The sequence below is a fragment of the Ixodes scapularis genome, unplaced genomic scaffold (genome assembly GCF_016920785.2).
Source record: "Ixodes scapularis isolate PalLabHiFi unplaced genomic scaffold, ASM1692078v2 PGA_scaffold2__306_contigs__length_199485367, whole genome shotgun sequence".
Lineage (NCBI taxonomy): Eukaryota > Metazoa > Arthropoda > Arachnida > Ixodida > Ixodidae > Ixodes > Ixodes scapularis.
The window spans coordinates 74,070,309-74,087,196 of NW_024609857.1; the positions used below are offsets into that span (position 1 = coordinate 74,070,309).

At 46.3% G+C, this 16,888-nt stretch overlaps 1 protein-coding gene across 2 annotated transcripts in view; it reads left to right on the forward strand.

Moving 5' to 3' along the window:
* Nucleotides 1-16,640, forward strand: part of LOC8034565 (solute carrier family 41 member 1) — a 60,076-nt gene extending 43,436 nt beyond the window's left edge. For both annotated transcript variants that reach the window (XM_029989891.4, XM_029989892.4), the window contains exons 11-13: nucleotides 1,725-1,859; nucleotides 11,605-11,753; nucleotides 12,498-16,640. In XM_029989891.4, the coding sequence (XP_029845751.2) occupies nucleotides 1,725-1,859; nucleotides 11,605-11,753; nucleotides 12,498-12,782 (569 nt within the window). In that variant the 3' untranslated portion in view covers nucleotides 12,783-16,640. The remainder of the gene's footprint in view (nucleotides 1-1,724; nucleotides 1,860-11,604; nucleotides 11,754-12,497) is intronic.
* The last annotated feature ends 248 nt before the right edge of the window (nucleotides 16,641-16,888 follow it).

The window sequence follows — 16,888 nt, forward strand, 5'->3', positions numbered from 1 at the left end:
CCATGTTCAAAACTACACTGGCGGTCGTCGTCGGTTGAATCTTGCATAAGAAGGGAGAGCAACTTGCCTTCCCTGTTGCAGGATACAAATAAAGCAAAACACTCCGGGTGATTATGTTAAGAGGGGACACTACCTGGGAATGTCAACTTTTGAAATGCTCACTCAATTGGCGGGATATTTGCAGATAATGTTTGTAGGGATATACAGTAAAACCTCGTTATAACAAAGTTGAAGGAGCGGTCGTAATTATTTCGTTATAACCATTAGTTTGTTATAGCCAATGTCCATTTCTTCTCAATATTAGCAAGCAAGGGGAATTATGATTCCTTTGTTATATCCATTAGTTTGTTATATCCCATTTTGTTATAACGAGGTTTTACTGTAGAAGGAAGGCATGAAAAGTTTCAGCCCTGCATAGCTTTGCATAGAATCTGCTTCATGAATCTATCGTTGAAGAATGGTGTTGATTACCACATATTTTTCTGGTGAAATGCATACTGGAATACCTGTTGCCTGTTACTATGAAAAGAAATTGCAGAAAATACACACTTTTCAAATAAAAAAACTTCTATTTCTTTTTTTTACTTTTACCAATTTTTGCAAATTACATTTTTTTATAATAAAGGAACATGAAAATGCAAAATGTAAGTGTGTAGTAACCGGCTCCATAAAATTTCGGCATATAAGCCGCAAATATTACGTCTCGGTAGTTAACTTATGCCAAAAAGTGGATTGAAAAAAATGCATTCAAAGTGCTCGAACCTCTACCTTTTCTTTAGCATTGGGGAACTGAAAATAATTTATAAAAAATTAACTATGCACTGTGAACGCATGAAACTTTCTGGGAATACTCTCTAGATGTTGGCAGATGTAAATAGAGCATTTTCATAATCAACTGTTTTTTGCAGAAATGTTTTTTCTGGATAGTGTCCCCCCTTAAGGACTACTTGGACTTTGGCCCATGTTCAGACTTGTTGTCCAGTGCCCGCAATATGACGGAGGCTTATTGCGGAGAAGGCGCCGTGTAACCGAGCTTTCGGTTGCACGTCAAAAGATCCCCAGGTAGTCTAATTAATCCTCAGTCCTCCGCAGGGGCGTGCCAGATGCCCGTCGTAGGTTTGGCACGTAAAGCCCCCAAATTTGACTTTTTTACACTTGTTGTCCAGGTTTCGCAAGTACTGTAGCATTATAATAAGCATGAAGCATCGTAAGGCTGTATACTAATTGTAAATTAAATTTGAACCCTTCATTTTTGTGAGTTGTTTCACCGATGATCATTGTTTTTAGTGTCTGTTCATAGAAAATCTCTGAAATGTGCAGATTTTTTAAAAATAAACGCAGAAAAACATTTGCTGGTTTTTCTTCTACATAGAGTCGAACTTGACTCTATTGAACCTGGGTATTTTTAGATATTGTCTATTTGGAACAATGAAAACATCCCCTTGAAAATCCCATGTGAAAGGTTAGACACCTTGTGCATCTGTATCAAACTTCACCACCCCGGAACATTTGATACATCAAACCGCGCGCTGCACCACTGGTAGCGAGGCTTTCCACGAACACTGCCATCGCTGCATGGTTTGCGTGCGCCGAGGATAAACCGCTCTGGCCACAGGCAGTGAAAGTGAAAGGCGCACAGAGGCAGAGGAGAAAAGCGACACCCTGCCTCAGCCCTTTAGTTGTGGCAGCCTGCCTCGCTCAGCTCCATTCCTCAAATCTCGCAGGGGTGGGTGGGAACCTGGTGGCAATCCAGTCGTGCAAGCTGTCGACGTTCCTCGCCCAGCGGTCCAAGATGGGCAGCCACCCGAGCAGCGACAACCAGAGCTGCATCAACCCCTGCTCCGCCTTCTGTGGGAAAAGTTAGTGACGAGACTCATTCTTTTTTTTCCCTTCCTTTCCTTCCTTGCTCTTCTGCTCGCTCTCCGCGACTTTGGCAAGCAGGAAAACCTCTTGCCGGACGCTGTCACCGGTAAACGTTTTCGCAAATGCCAGCGCCCCTACGTTACGGCATCCTTAAGGCTCGTTCACACAGTTGCATTTGACTGCGTTAAGACTGCTCGCGTCGAGCAATTGCTATGGCAACCCTTATGACGAGCCAATGGGGAGGTGCTGTGCTGCACGACGCAATGCGGTGCAACGCAGTCGACGCACCTCTGTGAACGAGCCTTTAAGGCCCTCTCGCTCTGTGTCTAAGTGATCGAGATCTGGCTTTAGGAAGGAAGATGGAGCGGCACATACTATACCCAAATTCAGTTTTTGACGGTGCATTGCAATACGGACTTTGCCCAGTGTTAACGACGTGGCTCCACGGCTACCCAAGGCATGATGTGTTGCACACGGCGTCGTGTCAGAGACGACGCAATCTATTCAACATGTTGTCTAGAACAAAGGTGTGCAAACTTTTTAGGCCCAGAACTCCAAAAATAACCAAACGCCATCCGGCGACCCCACCTTCCTTCCCCCCACCTACCGACGACCCCCTCTTTGCACATCTTCGGACTAGAAGGTATAATGGAGATTAGCGAGCGTAGTAGGGCTGTCTCCGCCATAGAGTTATTCTAATGAACGCTAGAGGTTCAAGTGGCGCTAGTGTGCTGACGCAAATTGAAGCAGACAGCAACCAGTCCGAAATTGACTTCCGGTAATGCATTTCTATGGGAAAAAGTGAGTGCATTTTCTCCCTGCGCTCGATCATAAATGCAAATATCCCGAATAATTCGTCCGTACAAGGTAGCTTGGAACAGTTCTCAGTCAGGCCGATGCAATAATCGGTCAGTTACGGCGTTTTTCTTTCAAATTCATTGCATTTAAAACGGTGCTAAAACGCCTTCGTACGTGTATTTGTGTGCACTGTCGGACACTGTTAGCGCGAACACGACGTCGGCACTTTTCAGCATGGGGAATATACGTGCCAAACGAACGAAGGACATCTAGAAATAAAGGACTGCAAGAAGTACGCAGCAACACTGGATCAGCCACTACTCGTGCATGTACGATCAAAATAAATTGAAGACCATGTAATATATTCGGATTTTTAATAAGTAAGTATACCGCTTTATTCTTTCTGCTCTGTGCGAAGATGCTTGTTCTAAGTTCAAAATATCACCCGCACGCTCGAAATCCTTGAGAACAAGTGCCCGATAAAAGCTGCCGTGTAGAGAAAACAATACGAAGAGACACCTTTCACAGCCCACGTACTTTATTCTTTACGTTTTGAATGTTTTTATCCGCTCATGCACGACGGGGTCAATTTTATATAGTGACAGGACTGGCATATTAGCAATATATAAGCGTCACCGGAATGCTGGCGAGCCTTGAACACACTCTATATTCCTTTTCATTGTAATGTTGCTTTGAATCGTCGCTTGTTTTTACATACATCCTGCAGAACACACGTTTGGGATTGAAATCTAGCGAAGTTAAACATCGTTCACTGATGAAGAAAAATGCGCTAACTAAAGCAATTACACTTTTACAACGTTAATCAAGGTACATACATTTCGGCACGACCCAAATAACCGAAGTGCTCCGTGTTATTTCCCGTCGAAGAGACAAAATGCATGTGCGTTTTCCCATAGAAATGCACAGGAAGACTGGAAAAGTAGACTGGTTGCTGTCTGCTTCAATTTGTGTCACGGAAGTCGCATAGACACTAGCGCCAGTTGAACCTCTAGCGTACATTATAATAACTCTATGGTCTTCGCTTTGCCAAGTACAAAAAATTGCAGTACAGTGTAGACCGCATATAACGTATGTCTCGGGAGTCGCGAAAATCCGCACTATAAGCGGTACCGCACTATAACCAAAACATCAATTTTTCAGGCCAAAATACGTGCCATGAGACAACTTACCTTTGTAAAAGAATTTATTTTATGTTAGATGAAAAAATAAGCTTAGTTTGAGGAAAGTCTTTATTTCAATAGACGAGCACAGTTATGTCTTAAGTGTGTCACACATTTTAAAAGAAATTAGCGGCTTTTGCCTGGCGCAGCCTTTTAACGGCGTCGCGGGTTGCGGACGGACGTTGCGAGCGTTCAGGATTGCTAACCCTAATCACTTTTCGCCGATGAAAGCGCGTGAAAATTCGCATCCTTCATACGGTACGCGTCAGTAATAACTTGAGCTTGAGCACACGCATGAAATGCGCCAAATAAGAAATCCGGGCGATGTTCGAGGACACAAATGCTTAGAAATCACCACTGTAGTCGAAGTAAACAAACACGACGACACGGGCGTTTCTGCCGTCTTGAGAGCGCCGCCACGACATCGCCGCACGAGTAGGTGGATCTTCCCTTCTAGTGCGTGCTGGGTTATCATAGCGACACACAACGAAAATTCACAGTCAAGGATAGCGCTTTTACGCAGAACGATGAGATGCACGCCGTCTACGACGACGATCACAACCGACGCCTTGTTTGCGGAATAGAAGCAGCCGGCCCGCGACCGGCACACCGTCATGCAACGCGCGCGAACACTTCTCCTCGACCTGCGATTGGTCTGTCGTTGCGGTTGTTTGTTTCTTTGTTTCCAACGCAGCGGAGGGACGCACGCACGTGAACGACTCGTGCGTGCGTCCCTCCGTCGCTATGGCAACTGAAGCCTCTCTCTTCGCTTCTCCCGCGTTTTCGAGTAACCTCCTTGCCCCGCGAGTGCAGCTTGTGGCTCGCGCCGTCAGCGCCGTTATCTAGTGTCGCACAGGGAAGCCAGCTCGCTGCTCCGGTCGTCGGCGCGGTCGGCGGGCTGTGCCATAAACCGCACCATAACCGGTATTTCCCTTCGCGCGCCTGCATTTTAAGCGGTATGTAATTACATGGAGTTCTATGGGAGGTGAACCGGTGGTTTAAAAAAACCGCGTTATACCCGGTCCTGCACTATAAGCGGTTACGTTGTAAGTGGTCTATACTGTATGAATGTACAGTTAACCCTCAATAATTCAAAGCCTTTTAATTACAGCTTCCGGGGCCGTTTTTTCTGTAATTCGGTGTCGAATCGGCCCAATAATTCGGCATATTACAGCCCTGTGACCGTTTTGCCCTTCTCCAGGTAGTCGATGTAGATCACACCTTGTGAATCCCAGAAAACGGTAGAAATCACCTTTTCGGCCGATAGGACAGTCTTCGCTTTTTTCGGAGCACGTTCCCCGGGTGAAGTCCACTGTTTCGACTGTTCCTTGGTAAAGATAGATAACTGGGCGAGTTGGTGAGAGTTCATGTTGAAAAACATGAACTCTCACTAGCGCTTTGTCTTGTGTTCTCTTCTTTTCTTTGTGTCCTCGTCTTAGTCGCGCTGTTTTTCAACATGTTCCTTGGTCTCTGGTGTGTACCAGTGGATCCATGTTTCGTCGACGGTCACGAAACGACGCAGAAACTCCTTCGGATTGCGCTTAAACAGCGTCAAACACTGCTCTGAAGTGGTCTCACGGTTGCGCTTGTTGTCCGGAGTGAGCAAACGCGGCACCCATTGCGCCGATTAGGGTGACCACCTTCCCGCTAGCGAAATGCGGGACACGCTGACCGGAGGAAAGTGGGGAGGGGGGGTGTAAGAGAAGAACAGTATTATATTTCGACTGTGGCAACTGCAAAAAAGAGCTTAGTGTGCAGTCAGACTGGTGGAAATTTACCATGATGCTTTTCAACCCGAGACTGCAGCAAGAGGAGGAAACATTTAAAAGAACTTGTTGTTGGGCTAGTTGGTGTTGACTGAATTGAACCATGGTTGAAAGCGCTAAAAAAAGACGTACACAAGATAGAAGACAAACACGGGCAGAAGGCCGAAACATTTGTTTCGGCCTTCTGCCCCAGTCTTAGCTTAAAAAAAAAAGAAAAACGACATAACTGAAAAAGTAACAATTCAGGGAAATTTATCAACACACGCCACGAAATGAGGCTCTGCTAAAGCATTTATTATCGTGTCTTGACCGAAAGCATACTATTCGCAACTCCAGCGCGCCGCTCGCCCTCCCGCGGACGAACGGAGAACCAGAGGATCGGGGACGGCAGCGTTGGCGGCGGCGGCGCGGAAACGGTGGCAGGGGCTCTCGGCCTTGATGCGTGAAGCCGTTTTAACGAAAACAGTGAGCGCGTTATAAGGGGAATTCTCGTACTCCGCCTTGCAACAGCCTTGCGCGAAGGACCGGGATGTCTAATTTCATTAGGGACTTTTCGTGTATCGCATACGCTGCGGATTTCTGGTCTTGTGCATGGCCGCCAGCTCAATCTGTGCTCAACCTGACGGCAAATGCTCCCGCTAATAATGAAGAACTCTATAGTATGGTCTACGGAAAGTGTATTCTTTGCCATAAGTAGGAGAAAACTCGTCGCGCAACGGTATGTTGGGAAATACAAATCGGGAATGGGTTCGCGTTTTAAGGCCGTTACAAGGAACACGGCCATTTATTCCAAGCACTTTAAAAAGGCAGAATACCTGTACTTGCTTTCAAGTAATTACAAAGCAACTAAAAAAATGCTCGAAGCATTTTAAGCGCATCTGTGTTAGCCAGCCGTTCGTGACGAGAGCTTAGAACGCGCAGTTTTGGCCGGAGGAACCGCAGTGTTGCAAATAACACGGTACAAAAAATGTATGGTATATTAAAATATTTATTTTTAATAGAGCGATAAATAAAACCCCTAAATACGCCGATTATGTTAATAGGCAGATTTTGCATAGCATACGATACCCCTAAACTTCAGTTGAACGTACAGCGCACTGACGTTCAACCGGTACTACCAACTTTCATGAGCGGCTTGATAGCCGAGTTGTGCAACTTATTAAAATAGCTTAAATAAGTGTTCTAAATGACTGTAAAAAAAAGTAATCGGGGTTTTTAGGGCTTTACTACAAAACCTCGACGGTTTTCTTTTTTTTTTTTTTTCAGTACTCTCTGATGCGTATTTTAGCTGTTTAATATTGTATATTGCGCCGTCATCAAGCCTCTCGTACAAGTTGGGGCCGTCAGTTTGACGTCAGTGGGTTGCACGGCGAACTGAAGTTTTTAGGTGTCGAATATGTGACAAGGAGTGTAAGAACTACATCTTTTTTTTTTTTAGAGTGATGAGCACGGCAACGCTCCTGGAGCGCACTGAAAATTGTGCTTCAGAGGCGCAGCGCGAGCTTGCGGTTGTAATGCTACACCGCACGGTAGCCTGCGGTAACAAACTTTTTATCAATAACCATAGAGCAGTTTGATTACGTGTTGCAATACACTAAAACCGAGACGGTGAGCAGCGATACGAGAGGCTGTGACGCGAAGACACCAATACTGTGAACGCTGCTCTTCCGAAGCTTGACGGTCAAAGTTCGCGGCTCTCTTTTTAGAGCACTAATGGCCAGGCAAAGTGCAAACATATCTTCATCACTCTCAAAAATATTCTGCCACAAACAGTAACGTGGCCGGTGCCTAAAACGCGCTCGCTCACCAAAAAGCTTCGCAATTTGAGGTTTCTGCAACTTTTAAATAACAACATGCTCGTTTTCCTAACGTGCATTAGCATCTCCGTCACTTGTAATATGATCCCTCCCTAACCGCTTCGCATTTGTAGACAAATAAATCATTTTAGCGCGCTGAACAGCGTCAGCGAGCAGGCGCACAAGATATCCTGGAGAATCTATCCCCGTCTCTTCCGCCATCTTGGAACTACCGCCCCGCCACCTATAGGGCGTTGGAGTTGCGAATACTGCTGAATATTGTATTGCAGCAATTAAGCTAATAATTTTCACTCCCAGTGATATATTTTAAGTTTTCATGCCACATATGCTGACCAAAGGGCCTAAGTTGAAAACATAAAATCGACAGCAGCAGAACTCAATGCATCGGAAGGATAGAAGAAGCAGTAAATCTTTAAAGGCTTCTGGTTTCCTGTCGATTCTTATTTTTTCCAACATTTTCCTACGCAAATTTTGAACCTTATGTTGTTATTTTTTACCTTTTTGAGTTGCAGTTTTCTTGCCTTGTTAAGTCGTCTTCAATAAAAAAATAAAAGTTTTTTTTACAGCGATATTTTTGCATTGACACTGCACGATTTGGAAATAATTAAAATAATTTCTTTTGAACTTTTGGTGAGCAATGTTTTTTTTGCAATATTTTGCCACAATGGCGCATGCGCGTCAGTTCTCCTGCAAGAACGACGGTCGCTTCCCGCTATGCTTGGATAGAAAATGTTGTACCATCGCGATTCACATACTGTTCACCAGGGATCTCCGCGCTTCCCCGTGCCTCGTTGTTCATCAGCACCATGAGTTGCCTAGTGAATTCTATGACAGTGACAAATGCGGGACATTTTGAAGATTTTCAGATTTCTTCTGGGACGCGGGACACGAGCCCTCAATGCGGGACAGTCCCGCGAGTCGCGGGACGGGTGGTCACCCTAGCGCCGACAGCTTTCTCATGCCCAAACTTTCATGCAGGATATGACCCACGCGGTCTTTAGGGATGCTTACTGTCTCAGCTACCTCGCGCACCTTCAATCAGCAGTCTGCCAATACGAGATCGTGTATTTTTGTCACATTATCCCCCGTGGTAGCCGTTTTCGGGGCACCTAGGCGTGACTCATCAAAAACCGACGTGCGACCACGTTGAAACATGTTAAGCCAATTTTTGACGGTCGCCATTGAAGGAGAACAGTCACCGTACACAGGATCCAAGCGCTTTTTGATTTCACTGCGCGATTTCCCTTCCAAAAACAAGAATCAAATCACCACCGATATGGCTCTTTTTCCATTTTTCTAAAATTCGCGAACACGCCCGCTTCCACATGCGGTCAAAACAAAACTACGAGTCCGATTTGTTTGAAATTTCGATAGTAGCCATCTACGAGAATGTAATACACGATAGTAAATTTCTCTTGCAATAGTGGCGCCATCAGGCGGTGAGGCTAAATACTTGTCTGACCGTCCTCGTATATACCGTAAAATACCGGGCAAGCGCCCACTCAAAATTTTGAGATAATCATGAAAAAATGGGGGATGGGCACTTGTCCGGTCATCAGTTCTACATATCAACGTACTGTGCATATTTTCTCAGATTTTACAAATTTGGGTATGGGCGCTTAATGTGGTATGGGCGGATGCACGGTATTTTACGGTAGTATAATACATTCAGGGGTGTGACATCTGCACCAATTGCACTATTTTGATACAAACGCAAATTTCTGCGCCTAATTGCGGCAAAAACGGGAAATCAGTCGAAACTGCGCCACATTGCGCCAAGGCAACTCGAAAACTAAAAAAAAAAATTTGTGGCGACGCTAGTTTTAGGAAAGACGAAAGCTTGGTTAGCAGCGTACAATCTCGTCGTAGTAAAGTACACGGCACGGGTACAGGGTGGCGCAAGAGACCGCCGGATTCGAAGATTTCAGCCGTAGTACCCTTCTGTACTTATGATATGTTTTCTTTTCCCGATTTTCCTACTACTTTCCGCTGTCATTTGTGGCTGCATGCTAATGGTATGCTGTCACGCGATCTCGCTGTCTGGCCGCGGGAGGTACGATGCACAGGCTGTCAAGATAAGCAAACCTAAATATTTTAGGTATAAGGTTTAAAAGCGCAAACAGACAGGGACAATAGAAAATAACACAAACGACAAGGACAAGGCGCTTTGTCCCTGTCGTTTGTGTTATTTTCTATTGTCCCTGTCTGTTTGCACTTTTAAACCTTATACCTACCATGGACCAACTAGCCCAAACCAAAGTTTTAATGACTAAATATTTTGTTCGTTTTGAGAGCAAACCTTTTCTTAAAAGTGCTATTGAGCGTCTCCATTGTGTAATTGTTCGTTTGTGTCCGTAATCTCGTCAAAATGGACGGCGCCGTCGCCTAGAGTACTTTCGGTTATCACACACATGCTTCCAGAGCGTGAGCAATCGAATGAATTGGTCACACACCCGTATTTAGCGTGCATGTGGTGCTCATAGTTTTTCTACCGATTCACTATTTACCTTGTGACTCACTTTTATGGGGAGTTTTTTTTCTATCGGCACGTGCTTTCTACGAGCGTCCGATCGATGTCTGGTTGTAGTAAACCGTGCTTCCCTGTTCATGCTCTCGAATCACCGCTTTAAAAAGTTTTGCATTACCATTGCGCTTTGGCACCAGTTTGTGTAAGCTTGAAGTACCTGGTGCCCACCTAACTTTGCAGCAAGCCTGCGCATGAAGCACACATTTGCCTTTTCCGTTTTTTTTTCTTTTATATTTTATCTCGGTGCGTATCGGTGCTGATGACTTATTGGGACCAAAGTGGACAAACTTAACAATTAAAAAAGAAAAATCTGATTTATGTGATTTAGATAAGATTTTTTTATGATTTCAGTTGCTGATAAGCTGCTCTAACATTTTCTGCTCCTAATCTGCTCCAAACTGTAGACTTTTGTGCTTCGAAGTTGCTCCAAAATGCATAAGCTGCTGCTCCAAAACGAGAATTTTATGCTCCTAAGCTGCTCCAAAATCCAGATTTTTCTGCACCAAAAATTGCTCCAAAACCTGTTCCACTTGTCTCACCCCTGTATATTTGAAGTTTTCTGAATTCAAAACATTTCGCTTCCCCATGAACTTAGATCAGCTATTGTTGTGAAAATATTTGAATTTTAGAATAGTAGTTTTTGAATAATACGCTATTCGGTATTCGGTTTGAGATGAGCTGCGATATTCGTATTTTTTGAAGTGCTGACCGCGGTAGGTTAGCCTTGTGGCGCGTGCTTCTTACCAGGCACCGGTGCTCTGCGGAGAACCCATACCCGCACAGCTCGCTTTCACTGGTGCTGCTTCTCCACAGTGCATTGGTGGTTGGTGAGAAGTGCACTCAACGGGGCTAAAGCGCCACAATCAGCACTTCGAAAAGAGCCACGCGCTTAGGAGAAAACCACCCTTTCAAAGTGGGATGATGCAGTCGCATGCCTGGTGGACTTAAAAAAAAACACGAAAACTTCGGGAATGTTTATGCCTACATTTTGAAAATCAAAATTTGTAATATTGAACCAGCTAATAAGCATGTGTATATGTTTGGCCGAAATGCCTTGACAACCCGTGTTACCATTTGTGAGTGTAGAGAATATATTTGCATCTAGCAAGAATAGGGATAAATCCTCTCGAGTAGGTATACCTGGGCATCTCTGTGGTTTTCATTTTATGTCAAGTGCATCGATTACTTGCCATCCCAATATAAGCATTGAACTTTCTGAGGCAACAGTTTATAAATTTATCTATATCTAACTTAATTTAGCTTAGAAATAGACAAGTAGATGCTTGAGAGAAACCTTCACTAGTTCAGCTGTTTTTTGATTTAACCACGGTGCAGTAGTAAGAGGCTTGGAGAAACTATTTGTTATTAGATTTGAAAATATTCAGCCAAAACCGCTATTGGCTTTCAGTTTGCTTCGAACTCAAAATCTACTATTCGCACATGCCTCTAGTTGACTGTCCCTGTGAACTTAGAATTACCAAGAGTCGACCATATCAGTGAGGGTGAGTCTGTCTGGAAATGGCACCTTAGATCTCTGCTGTAGGGGGCCAATTTGGCCAATGCAGTGCAAACGCTAACCTTGTGCAGTAAGGGCTATGCGAATGCAGACTCTATTCCTGCTGAAACTTGTTTGTGTGCCCTTGCGTGTACAGCTTCCCACTCCCGCACGGCCCGGCTGCTGATGCTGATGGTCCTGCCGGGCCACGTGATCTTTGTATACACGATCCGGCTGCTGAGTGCGGGCCACACTGTGATCACCCCCATCTTTCTCGCCTGTTACCTGACGGCCTCCCTCTTCCAGGTGGGTGGGCCACTACCTTGGCCGGCAATGTTATGCAGTGTGTCCACTGTGTCTCCTACGCCGTAGAAGACACCGGCGAAATTGGTGCCTACACATAGAAAGCTAAAACTTTCATTGAACTTACATTTAGGTGGTGAGCTTTCCCTCATGCAATTTCAAAGCTCCCTTCCTGCGAAACTCTATGCCAAGAAACCTGCCAGGGCCAATGGCGGACGTGTTCACGGACATGTTCACGGACATCCGAGTTAGCGATGAACGTAACTTGCAGTGCCGCCTCCCAATAGGTGCAGCTAGGAGACAACAAAGGGCATCATCTGCTTGCCGTGCCTATCGGGAGATGGCGCCACGAGTTACATTCATCGCCGACTCGGTCGTCCAAGAACGCATTTGCCGTCGAGTTTGACGAGTTTGTTGGTCTCGTTTATTACGAGAAGAGAACTAAGCCTAAAAAATTCACGAGGTAAAATCCACCACCTAAATGCACAATCGGCGAGTGTTTTATTGTTCTACATGCATGCAACAATTTTTCCAATTCGTTTTACGGGGTACAAGCGTTTTTTTTTTGTGGTAATTGAGATTTTGTTTTGGAACAAAATGTCCCTGAGTGGTCGAAATTAATCCTCGGTCCTTCGGCGGGGCGTGCCAAACACCCTTCGTCGGTTCGGCACGTAAAACCGTCGTATTTGATTTGAGCGCCGGCATGAAGGACGAAGACCATCGCCACTTTCTTTGCCCCTCCCCCAGGTGGCCCTGCTGCTCTATTTTGCCCGCTGCATGGTGTACTGGATGTGGGGGCGGCGCATCGACCCTGACAACGCAGCCATCCCTTACCTGACCGCCCTGGGGGACTTGCTGGGAATTGCCCTTCTCGCCCTCTCCTTCTGGTTTCTGGACAGCCTTGGGGACGCCAGCGTCACAGCCTCGGGATCTCCGCCCATGCATGGGGAGCCCCTCTCCTCTGCGGCCCCCTCCGCCGGCTACTCCTACCTCTCGACGGCTGTGGTCCCCACCCCGCTTCCTCTGGACTAGGCCAACACTGAAGACGGGGGCTGCGCCTTCTCCCCCGACCCTCCAAACGTCGTCACTAGCAGATCAGCGCGGCACCGCCCAGCTCGCAACGGCGTCGCCTTTGGCACACCTTAAAGCCTGTTCACACAGGAATGTCATCTTACATTACGTCACAAGTCAACAAAACATCCGTGCCTTGAGCGTCGCGTGCGAGGCCACTTCTTGAACTGGTTGCCACGCTTCGTACAAAGCACAGATGTCCCGGCGACTCTCAACGTAAGCGGATGTAACGTAACGTGAGCAAACGGTACTGTTCGAATTGGACTTTTCGGCATCTCGAAACGACCGCGACTCTGGCACGCGACGACGCCTAGGCGGGCGCTCTTGCGGCTTTGCAGCGATTCTTGTTGGGCGTCGGCGCGTTCGCCGCTTGCGGCGGGTCGGGGATTGACGGGCAACATGTCTCGCTCGGGCCCCGTCTTCTAGGCATTAACGACTACGCTCTGTCTTTCCCACACGTTCAGCACAGACATCGTCTGCATTTTGACGTGCTTACGGTCGGTGCCGCCCGTTCTCGGTGGTAGGGTGCCGTGCCGAGTGGGCGCCTGTGCCACTTGCGTCTCGTTTGTTTTTGTTTGTTGCACGTGCAGCCCCAATCCTGCTTAAGCTCGTTGCCAATCGTTGCGACCGCGGTAGACTCCCGCGAACGAAGATTGGGGTTGTCTCATTGGCATCTTGCACGGTTTCAATGATGCAACCCAAAAATGCCACTTCGTGCCGACAAAACGGTTGTCTGGCGGCATATTTACATGTACGACAGGGCTGTGCTAGGTTTGAGGAGTATACAGGAGAGATGCGAAGTATGGGAATCAATCTGGAAGTGTATGTCGACAGACGGCGGTTGATTGTCTGCACCCGGCTCGTTTGCGGCCACATCTGTTACGCCGAGGTACGTCATCTGTTTAGTTTTCCCCGGTTTCCCCAGCGTCTTCCAGCTTTGTCAGGGTTTCCTTCTAGCTTTCCCGTCTTTCGGCAACACTCCTCAAGCACCGGTCCTTGGGCTTCTAAGCTTTTGCTAGTTTTCTTAATGCCCGAGGTGGAAATATATATTTTATGTTGTTTTAAGGTTCTCTTTACCTAATAGCTGTTCTCTCAAATTAATATGTGGTCCCTTTTTACAGATTTCTGATTCTGCCAGATAGTTAATTTAGAAAAATAGTTTCACTTTTCCATTGCATTATTTTGTCTTTTTACTCATTTTGCATTTTGTAAATTTTTCATTTGCATCTGTAGAAAGGGTCGTTTCATACGACAATTTCACTTCGCCGTTTTCTTTTTCTTTTTAGGGCGTACAATGTAACGGAGAAGGGTTGGTTACGATGTAATGTCGTATCTGTGGTGATGGGAACGTGAGTACAGTTCAGCGTCGCTTTCCGATGGGGCTGCATATTTTTTTTTATTTTTTTTTTAAGATGCGAGGTTTGGTTTTTGAAGTTTACTTGTTCCGTTGGCTGACCCAAATTACAATGCACTTGCGTACCCACTTGGCACCGGCTGTTGGAGCATTTAGATACTGGTCACCCCTGTTGAATATTGTAAAACGGTGGTGAGCTTTGTTAACGATTCCAACCACATAAATTACGACCCCGCGTACTTCCCAAATGATTAGTTACGAACCAAAGATTTCCCCATATTGTAAACTTTACCCACTCAACTCCTGCCTAGAGTGTGTCGATTCGAAATGTCTCCTGGTGATCACAGGCCCAGTGATTTAAAACTGTGGCCGTGCATCACACTTTTGTGGCTGCATATGTCATTCACCATATTTATGCCATCCATTTACACGATCGATTGCGAAAAACAGAAGAGGCTGCAATGACGGCCTTCCATTTGTTCATTCGTTTCGTTCTGCAGTTGCTCGGAAAGCATTGACAGGTATGCTTTACACGTCCGTCTGAGGGTTTCAAAGTGGGCTAATGGGACCCGAGAAATGCGTGAATGTCCCGTACGTATCAGCCACAGTTGTGTCCAGCGGTGCTTTCACTCAGTCTAGTGGACTTCAGAAACTTGAACTCTAGGAGAGTCACTAGCCTGCGACACGCAACGGAAAAGTCCAATGATGCATCATGGGTGGCCCCACGTCAGAAGATTTTTGCCGCGCTTGCAATGCCAGGCTCGTATTTTTTCCCCGTTATAGAAGCCTGGCAGCAGCGCTTTTGTGTCGTCAACCACCGCGACACCAGTCTTTCAGCTGTACAGCCTGGGTCTGCGTTATGAGTCCTTTTTCTCGATGGTCGTACGTGTATGTGTGCATGTTTTTCCGCATGCTTTTTTTCTCGCATGCTTTCGGTGTTGTGGGGCATTTGTCTTCTAGACTGTCTCTAGGGTGGCGTGTGTCAGAACTGTGAGTCATTTGTTTGCTTACCTGCCCTCGAAACAAAGAAGACTAAATTACAATGTGGGAAACATGTTTATTCCGGCCGTTGCAGCCGCAAAGACATCTAGCCAACGCCGGATCTGTCTTTCGTCTTTCTGCGTGGGACGTGTCGTGTTTAAACGTGCGTTTCTAGGGAAGTGCCTCAGGTTCTAGGTTTGAGCTTCTAATGCCTTGTGGAGGTCTGTGCATGGACATAAACGTAGTACTGTTGTTGGGGCAGCCCGAGACACGCCCGGGAAACAACTTTCCGCCAATCTCGCTTTGCGAGGCATTGACGTCTTTCCAAGCGTCGGTTAAAGATTCGAAGCAAGGTTGACGGTACGCCAACTCGGCTTTGATCCTCGTTTGGCAACAACTGTTATTGCAGCAGGACAGAAAGGAATAAGGCAGGTGTGATCCTGGACGTGTTTGTCTTAGGACTTTGGGAGGGCAACACTTCCGGCCCCCAGTTCCGCGCAGCTTTACGAATAAAAAAACTATTTTACTTAGCCTAGGGAAAGGGACTCGTGGACCGTAGGTCTCGAAGTGGTTCTCCACGCAATCTCTTCGAAGTGCGACAAATGGCCCGAGACACCCCTCGTTGTTAGGGTGGTCCCAAGTCAGCAGAGTCTCGGTGAATCTAATAGTAGCCTGCTACAATCCCTGTTGAAAGTCTGCATTTTTCTTTTTCTATTATTTATGCGGGGCATAAGTTTATTTTTTTTCTAGTTTGTGCTCCCACATGCTTTGGGCCTGTGCGACCCCCTCTGAAGCCGACTTTTGTTGAGGTCTTTGCAGTTGCCATCATGAGCCTCCATGCAACAGCTTTGTTTTCACTTTCCCGTCGTCCCCGACGCTCCTGCCAGCTGTTGTGCGGCACATGGCTGTGAGAGGAGGGTCTAGTCAAGCAATACAGACACCGGGCAAATATTTCGGGAGTTCACAGCTTGTGCATCCTTCTTGTCACTGTTTTCGTACCTTTACACCTTCTTTGTTATTTATTGAACACTTAGTTGTTGCTGCTTTTTATGGCCTCATTCTCTATTGTTTTTATTTCTTGTTTACACTTTTCAGGTAATTTTTGGGGCATCCCAAGCAGACTAAGCCTACGGCTGATGAGCATTTTCTTTTTTAGAGGCTTTATAGTTGCTTTTTGCTTTTGCCACATTTCTTACTGGTTTTGGACAATTTGTTGGGATCCTTTTTGTTATTTGGGAGATGTTTTACTTCATTGCTCGACTACAAAAGAAATCTTACTCGATCTCTGTGTGCCCACAGTCTGCAAACGCAGCCTCGCGAACGAATCAATCGGGTGAGAAAGAAAACCTCAATCCCCTGTGGTCCTCTGGCCACGTCGATGCATAATCATGGGCCTTTTGCAGCAGCCTCCTTAGCACGTGGATGTGTAAGGTGTGTTGTTTCTGTGTATTGGCTGGATGGAATCAATAAAAGTTGAGACCTGACGTAATTCGAGCGATTCCTCGTATGGCGGGGTTGAAAACCCACCCTCCTGGAACGCAATTTCGAGAATGACGCATGAGAGGGGTTTGCCTTGGGAGCAAAGATAACACTTCCCACGGATCATCTGCAGTCAACTGGTGGATGCAGATAAAAACGAATAAAAGTTGGCAAATTGTAGATCGGATGCAGATGCCCGGGGCTGCGGATGCGGCTATCCGCAAGTCCGAATACATTTTGGCCAAGGCAGCCC